Source organism: Stegodyphus dumicola, chromosome 11, assembly GCF_044657685.1.
Source record: "Stegodyphus dumicola isolate Sdum_Otavi_A_Nest chromosome 11, ASM4465768v1".
Taxonomy (NCBI): domain Eukaryota; kingdom Metazoa; phylum Arthropoda; class Arachnida; order Araneae; family Eresidae; genus Stegodyphus; species Stegodyphus dumicola.
The window spans coordinates 85,400,879-85,415,768 of NC_140778.1; the positions used below are offsets into that span (position 1 = coordinate 85,400,879).

At 35.5% G+C, this 14,890-nt stretch overlaps 2 protein-coding genes across 2 annotated transcripts in view; one reads left to right on the plus strand and one right to left on the minus strand.

Annotated features, from left to right (window-relative positions):
- Nucleotides 1-14,432, minus strand: part of LOC118205400 (uncharacterized) — a 55,225-nt gene extending 40,793 nt beyond the window's left edge. Inside the window, exon 1 of the mRNA XM_085826510.1 lies at nucleotides 14,429-14,432. Within this exon, the coding sequence (XP_085682636.1) occupies nucleotides 14,429-14,432 (4 nt within the window). The remainder of the gene's footprint in view (nucleotides 1-14,428) is intronic.
- The window catches only part of LOC118187697 (uncharacterized), a 532,717-nt gene that overhangs the window by 182,639 nt on the left and 335,188 nt on the right, over nucleotides 1-14,890 (plus strand). The window lies entirely within an intron of this gene.

Below are 14,890 nucleotides of genomic sequence, written 5' to 3' on the forward strand. Positions count from 1 at the left end.
CGGGCTTTTGTGTGTGCATGTTCGGGTGGAGGACTACGCTATTCAGAATTTAATAGCTCTAGGTACCGCAGTTTTTTCAGAATGCATACATACATGGATGCAAATTCTTTATTAATTAATTTGTTTAACAGTAACAGAGGGCGATGATATTTGGTGGCAACAATTTGAAAAATGAAGGTCATCCTAGAATCCAGTATGAAGAATGCAAAGATGTTTATAGTAAACAAACGCAAAATCCTACTTCGAGACTAATAACACCTTTTGGGCTACTGAGAAATTAAAAGCTTATTCATCTTTGGTAATTGTATTGTTTGGGGTAAAAAAATCCTTTAGTTCTTAAATCTACATAAAAAGCTAGTCACATTTTACCAACGATTAAATTAAATTTTTTCCCTTTCTGTTTCTTTTAAAAAAATCAGGGTAATTTAAACTAATAAGAGTGTTAAATAATCTTCAGGTCATTGTCATCGTTGATGACTGTGATTTAAACAACTTGATTAATTTTTTGGAATAAAATAATTACTTAAGCATTCTTCGAACTTCTTGCAGTTCTAAATTACTATTCGCAATGCTGAACTTGAAATTACTTTTTTCGGTTTGTTTTCTATCCAAAGCTCTTTTTTCTAGAGCTGCGTGTACTTCTACTTACCTTGTGCACGAACAGTAGGCAACTTAATTGCTTTTAAATTACTAACAGCAAACTACTACCTAATTAGCTAAAGCAATTGTTAAATACTTCCTGTTTCCTTTATTGTTGCTGTTTCTTAACACATGAGAAATGTTAACGGAGAAATAACGCGAGAAGTGTTTAAAATGCATTGAGCTAGCCTTCTGTATATTTTTGTTATTAATGATAACTTTTATTTTCTATACATGCGGTAAAAGGTAAAATGAAATATCCTCGCCGGGACTCGAAACTCGACCTCTCGAATACACGCCGAGTGTGCTACCGTTACACTACGAAGGCATGCAGAAAGGAGGAATAAAATACCTTATATACACCCCCTTTTTAAAGGGTGACTGGGAATTAAGGACCCTGTCGCCAAATCATGGTGGTGAAGAATCATCATCCATCACCTTTTAGTTCGTTATCACAGTATTTACGGTCATCATCATAGTATCGTCATCATTTTAGTTTCATCATCCATCACCCACTGTAGAGTCACGAAGATTATCGATGTCAGGAAGCTGAAAAGTGTTCAGTGCCCTCACAGGGACTCGAACCTGGACCTCTCGAATACACGCTGAGTGAGCTACTGTTATACCACGAAGGCAGTCAGAAAAGAAGGAGAAAATTCCTTATAAATCTAATATACATTTTAAAAAAAAATTCCTCTCATTTAGAAAAATTCAGTCATGTATAAAAGTATATACACTCAACTCCCGATTTACCGGAGACATATTAAGCGGGTTGCGGCTTAATCGGAGCGCCTCTGTTATGGCAAAACACTCGAGGGCTATTTGCCTAAGGGGATATAGACCTTTGTGAAGGACCTTCTAAGGGAAACTGGCTCGTATATACGTTAGACATGGGGAACGCACGAAAATTCTCATATAAACAGCTTGTTCGCTGGGATTCGAACCCTGTACTGAACGATCAATGCTCAGCGACTTCACCCCTGGACCCATTTTTAACAGCCTGACTACAGTTATAAATCCTTTCCTTATGCTAACGCGCTTTTAATTTGGCGATACGATGATTGAAGAAGTTCTGGTGTATGAGTAATTTTTTAACTGTCACCGAAACAGAATTTGCTATTTTTAGAACCCGCTTAGAAGCTTCAAAGGAAAGCTTAGATTTTACTTTTTCGTTGAATAAGTGGTTATGAATTATTGTAATCAGTAGCGTTTGCAACATGTCAGAATATAAAACGAAAGCGTGCTGTTTTTTTCTATCCATCAGAAGCTCGAAACGATAAGTAAAGTAGAGAATGGATCAAACATAAAATCAATGTCTTTGCAGTACGGAGATGGTGCAGATGCGGTTTGCGTGTGCGTCTGATTTTGCCGTGGGAATGAAGGAAAGTAAAACAATGAAAAAGGTCAACCTACGAGGACTTGGATAAAGCCATGCTGGAATAGTTTACTCAGCAAAGACCAAAGACAAACCCAATAAATGGACTGATTTGTGCAAAAAAAAAAGCTAAACATTCTTCTCAGCAATTAGGACTTAACGACGAATTCTGTGCATCATCAAGATAGTGAGAGGTTTTTGCTTTACTGGCTTTAGATTAATCATGATTATGAATTAACTGTGTATATCCCCCCTATTAGCCAGTAAATCGAGAGTTGATTCTAAATAATCAGGAAATAAAGAAGAAAATAGTATCAAAAATTAAATTACAAGCAACCCAGACGGAAAGTACATAATAGCTGCATATTATAGTCTGTTGCTTTAAAATAAGCACTTCAAGGTTGTTGCCCGCCTACCCGATTGCGATCTTAACTCGTGCCGTTATCACCAGACATCACTTATTTTCTCTATGTCTTTTGAGGCTGTAATTGTATCTATCTACGTAGTTTTCATGTAGCTAAACGGAAATAAAGTGGGGATGGAAATTATTTGACTCAACCTTTTTACCGTAACTGTTGTTACCATGGTTACGAGTCAAATCGGGCGGCAAAAAGTAACCACGAATTTCATATTTTACAGTAACAGGTTATACTGCGAAGATGCTGCCATTACAGTATCCTTCATAAAAATGCTGGAGGTATTTATTCAAATATGTCAAGATCACAATAATTCCAAGACAAAATACTTCACAAAAGGGATTCCAATCCAAAGGTGCCCTTGTCATTGTGAAAATCCATTTTGAAGTTAGTAACGTCCTTAGCAAATTCTACAAAATTTTAGACCCTCACATTCGTTATGTTACATTATGTTATATGCAAGGTCTTCATTCACCGTGGCAAGTACTGCCGTTACATGAAACATAAAATAACATAAAATAAAAAACATAAAATCTCTTATTAATCTTCTGAGTGATCTCGAATATAGTCAGCTCATATAGTATTGTCATTCGGCAAAATATAAAGTCTTTATTTTATATTTCAAATATGATCCAGTTTAATAAGCAGTGCTTTAATAATTTGGGCGATTAAAAAGCAATAAACATATTATTACAGATTTGGTATATATGTAAATAATTTTAGCGAAATTTTATGTGAAACAGTAGTATTTTTTGCCGAATCTAATACGAAATACATGAAAGAGACGAAGCTTCTCCTTTAAAATAAAATTAAAATGTTTACACGGTGGTTTCGGAGACTAATTTTTATCGTCAAATTTGGCGAGAAATTGACGAAAGTCACCAGACATCTTGGTTTTGTTCCTTTATTACTGTTACTGGTATTGTAATTGAATAATTATGATTAATCCTACCTGTAATTATATCCGGCTGTCATACGACTTCCGGTAATTTTGGCAAGTGGAAGGTACTAGAGATTTCTCAACGGCCGGGGGAAAACTATTTAATCCCTAAGAAAGCATCAATTCTTAGTATCAAAATAAGTGACCTACCACTTCCAGTTACAAATTCTGTGAAATGCATTGGAATCAACTTTGATCCACAGAACAGACATCAAAGAACAGACAGATAATAACCACTTCCAATGTTGCATTACAACCGCTTATCGGTGGAGGATCAAAATTCCACATCTGAACAAAAAGAAAAATTTGCCTCACCCTCATTAGTCCCATACTGATGTAAGAAATGCCAACCTGATCGACAGTCTGCAAAACCTATAAGGAAAAACTTGACATATTCGAGAATAACCTAATTCGAGAAATTACAGACAGATCTTGGTTCGTAAGGAACCGGCAAATACATATAGACTACAGAATATTAAATATGTAATATATACGCGACCAAATTTTAACTACCAGCCCCAACATTTTTGAAAAAATAAGGAAATCACAATTTCAACAACTTAAGGAATTAATAGATTATGACCCAACTTTAGAAAATGCAATAAAATGTCCCAGGTAAATTCATCGCAATCCAAAATGGTAAACTTTCCAAATCGTTAACAACAAGGCGTGGTTGAGTGGATTACGACGCAGCTAGAACAGCAAACTCAAGCAATGCTTTTATTTTTCTCAAAAGTACATGGTGCATTTACCTTGTACCTTGTACCTTGTGCATTACCTTATTAATTCCTTGTACGAAGTAAAAGGAATATTGAAATTGCGAAAATTTTCGGGTAACATATTTCAACAAAAATATTTATTTTGACCCTCTGGAATCTATTTGAACGATGTTTTTGTGTATCATCTGTGTGTATGGATGGACAGAATAAAGGACTCTTTTTTCCAAAACAGATTAAAAGTGGATTTAAAGCGGATTCAAAAGAGATTTTTCTTGTGACGTCTGAACGTACGTATGTTACATATATATATGTATATATGTAATAATAAAATTCCATAGTCAAGAATACACTTAAAATTCTAACTGTATGTTCTTTTCAGTTTTAATGGTGACGGTCTCTTATTTGAAAGTACGTGGAATTAAATCCACAGCCACGTAGTCAAGTTGTTTTTCCCGCCTTTTCTACACGTACAGGTATAGAATGTTCTGGAGATATTTAAAGCGAACTGGAATGGCTGACGAGGCTGACGTCATTTCTTGGAAGCTCCGCCTTTTCCAGAGGCTATAAAAGGACTCGCAAAGGAATATCGGGGTCTTTTCTTTAATGTGACGATGCAGTAAACTTCATACAAAAAGTTATTAGTAATTCTTTTTTATTTACTCCGGAAATATGATTTTTGTAACTGATATTTCTCCTGAGCAATAATAAATGGATTCTGTTTTTTAAACTTATCGTCTGATAATTTAAGCTACGACTACATCTATATTTCTTCACCAACCTATTTATTGCGGACAAAAGCTGGTACATCACATAATTCAAAAACGACTGGCCTCAGAAAGTTGAAATTCGTATGTAGGACTGCTACAGGACTAAAGAGAAGGGCTAGCTCATAGAGCGTTTCCCCCTGAAACATGCAGTGAGGAGTGATGACGTAGCAATGATGCCACCGAGAGCGGAGATGCAATTGACAACATAGAAATTAGCGTTTTAAATTTGAAGAACCAGCGTTTAAAATGAGCTGTGTGTGAAAGATAGCTATAATTTGGAAGAGACAATGTTACTGCAGTATGCATTTTACACTGAACATTACAAAATTTAATAGTACTTACTCAATTTTAAAATAATAGATAAAGTGCGCTACTCTTAGCATAAAGTTCCTTTTTTTATTTGCAGGGATTTTTTTTTCTTTAAATGCCTGTTTGTTTCTAATCATTTCTTTATCTGCGTGTTAACTAAGAGAACTGTACTACTGCTTCTAAGATAACTATAATAACAGCTATTTAAAATTAATCAAAAAACAACCTTAAATTGGCATAGTTTTAAACATGTATGGTTATATATGGCAAAATTTCTGCTAATCTAAGTTTGAGTTTCAGCCTAATTGTAAATTTTACATTGGCATATTTTTATCCCGATTCAATATAATAACATATATTTTTTTAAATAATTTTGTAACTTAGGCTTACATCAATATTTCATTTAAATAAATACATGTAAGATTATTATCTTAATTTAGACAAAACAACTTTACTCACAGTACCGAAAATAATTATTTAATTTTTCAAAAGTGGGGGTTAGGGGGCAGGTCTTCTTATGCCAATTACTTTAACATCATACTTTATATATATTTTATCTAGAATGCTAAGCTAACACAAAATCGAATCAATAATAACAGAGGATACAATAAAAATAACTGTAACAATAACTTAGCAGAATTAGTTCTCATTTGAAATATGCTTTACGCTATTAACTTCTAAAATGCAATCTAGAAATATTTCAAATCAAAACATATTATGTATGCTTACTTGTACAGTCGCAATGCAACTACAATTTGTTGAAACATTATTTATTGGCTGCCACATTTGAAGCAATCCATTTTTTTGCTTTTTGGGTTGCTTTTCTTTGGGAAAAAACATATGCATTTCTATTTAAGAAACGTATTCTAATAAAAGTTCTCACTCTGCAAAATAAACGAATTGCTTCTCTGTTAACTTCAGGATAATATTTCTCCAGTTTATTAATTAAAGAGCCAATTACATGCTTCCCTTTATAGTAACCTGTACCATGAATTGCACAAAATATGTTTTCGAACTCATAAACTGTATTCATCCATGAATGAGAAGGTGTAGTGAAACCTCCTAAGGACAATAATTTAATCCATTCTGAATTAAATATTGGTTCATCAGCACTATTTTTAGATATTGTTCCCAATGATGGGTCTTTGTCTCGCACACGATAGGCAATATAACCTGCAACATATGTTAATGCTTCTTTTTCGGCTGTCGAAAATTGTCTGTCGGAATTCAATTCTAATTCCCATGCCATAGGAGAAGGTTCCTCTATGAAATCCAAATCCAAATCATCAATAGTACTTAATGGAAAAGCATCTTCCTCCTCAGTTTTCAAAGCCCTTTCAAGTATTTCGGATGTTAAATATGAATCAATATTTCTGCTTTCTTTAGTCATGCATACTTTTGAAGATAAATTTGGCAGCTTATTAGCGAGTACTAATTGCTTTAAGCGGCGTATAACTTCACTAGGTGATGGATGGTCATTAAACCTACCAAGCCCTCGAATCTGACTAAAGAGACTTTCAAGTGCATCCTGAGTTAATCTAGAGGTTAAAATATATTTAGCATCATACTATGATTTAAAATCCTGGTGTAGGCCAAAAAGAGAATTTATTGAAATTATTATTCCTTTTTGGAAAGGCAGTAAGTTGGCTTTTCCCTGAACTCTTAATCCACCAATGACTTTCTTCATTAATTCCAAAACTTGAATTTGTTTTTCATGATGTTCGTTTAATCCAAATGCTGCTTTAAGTATTTTATCTGAAGGAAGGTATGTTTTCGTACTATTCATAATACCGAAAAAATTGTCGATTAACTCAAAGAAGTTGGATGCTTTTTTACCTCCTGTGCGGTGGAGTATACCTTTTGCTGTAGTTCTTGAAAATAATGTTTTCGCTGGAGCGACTTTTTGTCTCTCGTTTCCCTTGACCATTAAATAATTTGGTTTTAGTTTGTGACACAATTTAATTTCTCCTGAATCTTTTAAAACCTCTTTAATAATATCAACATTTAAAACAGTTCCATCTTCTAAAACAAATCCTTTATCTAAAAAGTGGTTTCTCAGTAATTTGAGGCAGTGCGCTAAATCTGCAAAAACCCATATTTTTTTTTCGTTTGGAATACTGGATTTGGAAACTGAGAACTATTAATCGAAATCTGTAACTCTTTCCACAAAGTAGTAGATCCTCTTAAATCAGACACTATTGCTTTCACTTCTACTCCAGATGATTGAATATGTCTTATGAGTGAAAAAAGAAGTTCTTTCTTCATTGGAGTGTTAAAATCAAAAAATATTGGTTGTTTCCACTGCGAAATGAGACCTCTGATTAAAACAAACTGCACTTTTTGAAAAGGACCGAGAATTTGGTCCAGTTTAGAGTCATAGCAGAGTTTAGAATCTATGTGCATTTCGTCGAAACTGAGAACGCATATTTTTTCTACAGAATTCAAATATTGGCATCTTTCCTTCATTACAGCAAGAACATCACTCTGAATTCCTGGACTACATGAAAATTTAGCACACCATCTCTTTAATGTGCTAGTGCTAGGTAAAGGAATTCCCATTTTTTTCTTTCCAAACATCGTAGCTTTTAGATGACAGAGCTCTTATGACAATGCAACGTGAAATATCTTCACTAGTCCACCTGATTTTTTCCTTCTTTTCTAGCAATGCGTTAATCTGCGTCTTTGTAAAAATATGCTTTAGACGTTTTTCCAAATTCTCCGATCTGTTCTGTTTTTTCCTAAATTTCGTTGTTTGGGATTTTAATTTCTGAATTTCCGATACAAATTTCTTTCTAGATGTCGTCCACCTTCTTTGTCGCTGGGCAAACATTCTAAAATTTTTCTTTTCTCTATTTTTCAATATTTTATTACAATTTTCTAAGGATATTATTTTGTTCTTCAAATTATCAATACATTCTTGTTTATCTTTACACTTAGGGCACTCAGGGATATTGTCACATAGGGCATTGTCACTTGTGAGTTTTATTTCAAAATCATTCACATTTGATTTATTATTGTCAGCTTCAATTTCGTTCTCGGCCTCAAAATAAATTTTCTTTGGGCTTAATTCGTGTAGTCTTTCAAAAGCACTCTGCATTAGTTTTCTTTTCAAATGTCTCCGATTTCTTTGTGTTATTTCGTTTACTGCACACGATAAATTTACTTTCGGCACAGCATTGCATTTCAACAGTTTCTTTTGCGGCAATCCAAGCAAACGATTTCTCATGTCATCTTCATAATCACTGCACAGAAAATGTTCGCTGCAAATTCTTGCGTTTTTCACATTAATAGAATCCTGTCTTCGACATTTATGTATCCATTCTTTCGTCAAAAGCAAATTATCCTTTGGGAAAGAATGAAATACAATATCTCTTTCTTTCGTATTTCTATAAGTGTTACGGCACGTTGCTACAGCACAAGAAGCCATATTACATAAAGGATACTTTAAATATAGAATTTAAAAGGAAAACTGACTAAAACTATATATATATATATATATGCACACACAAATTATTTTAAATATTTGCATTATTAGAAAACAAATATGTATGATTAACATTAATTTGGGATATGCGATCTCCAGAAAATCGTCTCGCAAATGAATGAAACTACAGTTTTAAAGGCGCGAAATCAGAGCAGGTGCAACAGAGACACGTCAGATTACTTCTGGTCCCCCCCCCTCCATGAGGCTCACGTCGGCGAGGAGTCGAACAAAGGAATGACCTAGCCCTTCTATTTATCCCTGGACTGCTATAACATGTAGTTGTGCAGCTCCCCGTTTTTCAGTTTTGTGGTGCAGAGAACTGAAAAATCTGTCTTCTTGCCCGCTGGCCGAATTGTTTGTTTTTGCGTAGAAATTTTTAATTGTAAAAATTGTTTTTATAATTGTTTTAACTGCATTTAGTGTTTTATCTTATTCCATACTTTTCAATTTTTAAAGAAAATATTTTGAGGTGTAATGAATTTTTGCATTGTCGAGAAGGGAGAATTGAATTAATTGAATGACAAATATATCTCTAATGAAACTCGAGGAAATAAGTTTAAGTGAAATGCAGCAAAAAAATGTGTATAATTTAATGGGCCGTACAAGGAAGTCGTGTGGCGTCCACCTCAGATTTTTATGTATGATTTCAATTTCAGTTTTATTTTATCGCATTGATATATGATTCATTTAATAAACAGATGAAAATTTACAGTATAACGAAGTTCTAAGAAATGTAAAACTTTGCAATGCTGGAAACCATTTTCCCCCTTCGAAAAGAAGATATGCAATGCTCTGAATTATATAAAAGCACTATATACTCGGGTAATCTATACATTGAGGGCTGCGTGATTCAGATATGCCGTATTAGCGAGCGGAGACCTTGCTTCTACTTAGCATTTCAGTCATATTGAGAAGTTTTATTATCAAATTGAATTTATTGTTTAAGTTAGGATAAACTTATTAGCGAAGTAAAAGTACTGAATGTAAGTGTATGAAACTATGTTGGAGAAATGTATTGAAGAAGTGTGTTGTAGTAAAAAAGAAAAAAGAAAAAATTTAATCCTTAAAGATTTAAATATTAAAATAAATAAAATGAAATTTTTTGGATAATCTTTGGAATATGGTAACAGGTAGTTAGGCGACATTTTGGTAAGGCGATAAAGGTTACTAGCTAGTACTTTAGCAGTGTACATGGATAAAAAGTGTGCGCAATGCCATTTTTGTGCAATTCTGGGGTGTTTTTTTAAGTGAAAATAGGCCGACGTGCACATGGATACCGTGTACGTGCAATTCTTAAAAACGCGGCAAGCAGTTTGCGATTCTGCACTTTCTCCCAATTTCGCACCTAATCTTCGTCATGATTAAGCACTTTTGTTCCATAAAAGTTCTAGCATAAGCGTAATTGAGGCTAGCAGATTGTTGGAAAAAAATGTTGAGTAAAAAAAAATGTCTTTACTTCGTGAAAACAAAATGGTTTCCAAACAAAAACTAAAAGGTTGCTGTAGCAGGGTTGGTCGCCAAATTTTCGCCAAAAAATCGCCAAGTTACCATAATCCAAAGATTAACCAATTTTTTATTTGACATGTTTTTTCAACCTCGCTTCCAGTTCCAGTTCCAATGTTAAGCCGCGAGTAGCTTGCAAATTTGCTCCATTTGTTCCAGCTGCCGTCCCATAAGTTGCTATAGTCCGACCGCTTCATCCGCGACCATGAGCGCAAACACGCATGCGCCATTCGAACCGAATTATTCTCAAAATAGGGTGGAAGGATGGAGACTTTCTTTCCCTCCGGCGTATGACTTTTCGGAGAAGAGAAGACTTTCATATCGCAACAAGTAATAGCGCCCCTTTCGGACAAGTCTATGTGTTTTGGCATAATGCCAGCCAGGGTTGCGTTTGAGACGGTCGAACTATACTACGAGCGATGCAGTGAGTTGAATGCTCAAGGTGGGTCCGGAGGACAAACTAGGAGGTGAAAGGGGCGTGACCAATAGTCACATGTGACGCGCAAGGCATCGGGTTGGCATTTCAACCTCAGCATTAGTTTTCACAATTGATTACCCACATATTTTACTTATTTCCCACTTATTAATTTTGCTTAAAATTTACGATTTTTATTTATTTTCCGTATTTTGAATATTTATTGGCATTTTAAATCACCGTTATCACCTTTCTGTTTATACAAATGAGAACAGTAATGAATTATTTCGAAAGAAAACATTTAGGGCGTTTTGATGTTTAAAATATGCGCTGTGAGGAGTTGCTATAATTAGGGCTTAATTAGATAGAATTCGTGATGTAAGAAACAAATCCGTATTACGTAGACTGCAAGTTGATTACAAGCAAATCAGAACACCGTATTAAATCAAATTAGGTAAATACCTAATTTGATGGTGAAGAAATGTTCTTTTAAGAGCAGCAATAAAATGGTTGCTACTTTTCAAGCTGCTGGGGGCCGGAGATTGGCTGGCCGAGCGTTGGCGTGTCAAGTCCAGTATGTCAAAAATCACTATAAAGGCACCGAACTGGTGGTCATATGTAATTATAATCACAGTTGCGGTGCATTAAAAAACGACAGAAAGAGTAATAAAAATCTGACGACTATAGGAGGCTATCTGTGCACTCACATTGTCTGGCCTGATTTGCTTGTAGTAGGTAGGTGGTGATAGGCGCAGAAGCTTATCTTCGCTCAGAATTTCGTAGGAAAGCACTTCGGCGAAGCTCACTTGGTTGTTTATCAAAGCTCTTTGAAAGAAATTTTCATTAATCCTATTGATGAAATCTTGAATAGGTTCAAGTTTCAGGTCGAAAATTTCGGACGTAATATGGTGCACCAATGATTGTGCAAAGAAACTTATTTTTCACTACCTGAATTTTCTTAATATTGTTACTTTTTTTCTCTTCCTATTCTTCTGACACCAGTCGTTGCGTTATTTTCTTCCTTAATGTTCGTACGGGGTTCGTGTAGATTTGGAGTGAATAACGACGGCACTTGATGAAGTATCGAAACACACTTTATTTGGCCAATATTTAATCAGGACAGCTCCAAATTCATTTTTACAGTCGTCGAAGATCTACTATAAACACTCGCTGGAACAATTAGCGACACAGCCTTCACGTTATCAGGCTATCACGGTGGAGACAGCTTCCTGCAACGCACCCGACTCTGCTTTCCGGAGTACAGCTTCCGATTCTGCTTTCCGAAGTACAGCTCCCGACTCTGCTTGGTCGTTTTTGGAACTCCACGTACTCTCGAGACTCTCCACGCTACAACTCGCGATGCACTCGACGACGCACAGAGCACAGTTCCCGACTCTTCGTTTCAGTCGTTCCCGGAGCTCAACACGCTCTCTCGATGATGCACTAACCGCGATACACTAACAGACTCCTTCAGTGGACTCGACGACTCACTCGGCACTCGCTGCCCGGCTGTCAACTCGATCGACTCCGCAGGGATTGACTTGCTAGACGAGGCATACATACTCCATCTCGATGAAGCACACTTTATGACTGCAGACCAGCACGGTTTATGTAGCTTTCGGCTTGTGTTTGGGAACATTCTGGACTAAACTGGTAAGAATTCGTTCCAGAAAATTATCCAACCGTCCATGGCATATCGCCAATTCTGTCGCCAAATATCGCCAAATGTGGCAACACCGCTCTCCTTGCTTTTTTATGGCAACCCTAAAACTGCTTTGCGGGGAAGCTATCTTACCACGCTTTTACATTTCGTAACAATATCCTTATCTGTAGCATTGGCCCCAGTATGCGAGGCATACATCGGGTGACCGAAAGGCGTAGTCTCTTTTTTAGGTTCAGTGATAGCTTATCACGCTTTAAAACTGGAAAAAGGTCGAACGCGATCATGTAGGCTTTCCCGCAGGCCTAGATCACGTGATCTTTCCAGGTGAATTTGTGATTTAGTGTGACACCTAAGTAGCCGATTTTCTTGACAAGCGGGACATGACAACCAAATAAAATAAATTTTGATTTCAGAATATCGCGTCTTCGGTGCTTTCTGATGACCAGGATTTTTAGTTGGCTGGATACAAGTTTTCCAGTGGCTACACCAGTCTTCAATTGCCGGGTTTTTTTCTGTAATTTAGTCAACGCATGGGCAGGACGAAATGATTTAACTGCAATTGCCGTATCATCGGCGTAGCTAGCTAGGAGTGAGTTGACATCATCGTGGGAAATCATTTACATACAGGATACAGAATATCGGGCCAAGTATACTACCTTGAGGAATACCCGACTGGATATCTCTTACACATGAAATCGCCTTTCCATGCTTGACGGTTGAAGTCCGCTCACTCAGAAAAGAATTTATCATGAGGATGGGGTCGCGCAGCAGGTCGATTTTGATGAGTTTGAACAAAAATTCTGGATTCCAGACGAGGTCAAAATCTCTTTATGTGATTGAATAAAAGTTCCTCAACATCTGTTTTCCAGCTGTAAAAATTGCGGTGAAAATTACTAGCGAACGTAACTGAACCGGAAAAAAATCGTTATATAAATCGTTATTATCGAAAACCGGAACTGAACCGAAAAAACATCTGTATATTTCGGTTCCATATATCTTCAGTCATTTTCTTACTGTAATCAACTTATCAATATTTTCTAATTTAAAGTCAACCATATAATTATCATCATTACATACACATTGCTTCTCGATTTCCTGTTTGATGTTCACTAGTACTTTTTTGTTTCAGTTTCTCATGAAACTACTTGTAGTAGACGCAACTTAAAACATCAAAGGAGAATAAGAAGAGCAAGAGAAAAGAGGAAAGAGCAGAGATAGGAATTCCCCGCTACATGCCAGGATAATAACAATAGTGTCAAAAGGATTTAAATCTGTTGAATGAACTAGAAGTATAGATGATTTAAGAAAATGATTAGTACGAGTTATATTTTTCGCCACTCAGAATACGGTTATCCATGGATGTTTGCATAAATTAGGGACTGCCAAACTTCAAGACAAAGGGAGCTACATGATAGATTTTATGAACAATCGCAGAGCCACAAGTCCGAATTTATATCTTTTCAAAAATAATGAGACAGGTTTGGAATATAAAGAAACTTTGGAAGTAAATTAATGAATATTTGATTAACATGATTACATATAAATATGAATAAATACATTTTACATCTACTGTTTTGTGTTCAGAAAAGTTAAGTCGCAAGAAAATAAAAATTTGTGACTTTTTGTACTGGGCAACTGAGCGTTTTTTCTTCAGGTAGAGAAACCAAATTTTTTCTTCTGCTTTCCTTCATAACTCTCCCTTTATAATTATTATTGTTTTATTTTAGTAGAAATAAAATGAATCAGAAGCATATTCATTAGTCTAAAATTACATAAAAAGTGTTATTTAAGTAAATTTCTTATTTAAAAGAACTTAATTTCCCTCACTGTGGATGCATTCAATCATTATTAATATCCTGAAACCTGGAAAAGATCCTAAAAATGCCAATAATTATAGACTTATTAGCTTGTTACCGGCTTTCGCCAAAGTATTTGAACGTGTAAAAGTCAGCACAAGATTTAACCACCTAAGAAAAAATGGATCTCATTGATAAGAACCAATTTGGCTTCCGAAAGGGACATTGTCCTACTCATCAGATACTCCACCTGGTAGAATTTATCGCCCAAGAATTTAGAAAAAAGAATGGAGTAGCAGCATGCTTTCTCGATTTCGAGAAGGCTTTTGACAGAGTCTGGCACGCTGGTTTACTTCACAAATTATCAAACTTCCTTCCGCCTAATAGCTTCATTAAACTTACCCATTCTTATCTCTACCGACGCACGTTTCAAGTAAAATGCGGGGAAGCTCTCTCATCAAGAAAAACGATTTTTCGGGGCGTCGCTCAAGGTTCAGTTTTAGGACCGCAATATTTTAATATTTTCATAAATGGCATGCCTGTCCCACTACACTCAAGTATTTATAAATATGCTGATGATACAGTTATCTTAACCAGTTCTAGAAATCCACAAAATGCTCTTGACAAACTCCAAATGCAACCTAATCTAATCAACAAATACTGTGAAGATTGGAAAATTAAACTTAACGCAGCTAAATGTTTTGTTTTATACCGCATATACAAGAAAAATTATCCTGTTAACTAGAATATAAAAATAGATAATTCACCAGTTCCTGTAGCAAGCTCATATAAATACATAGGAATGTACATCGACAAAGCTTTAAATTTCAAGGATCATACCCAGTATACCATCAATAAAGCTAA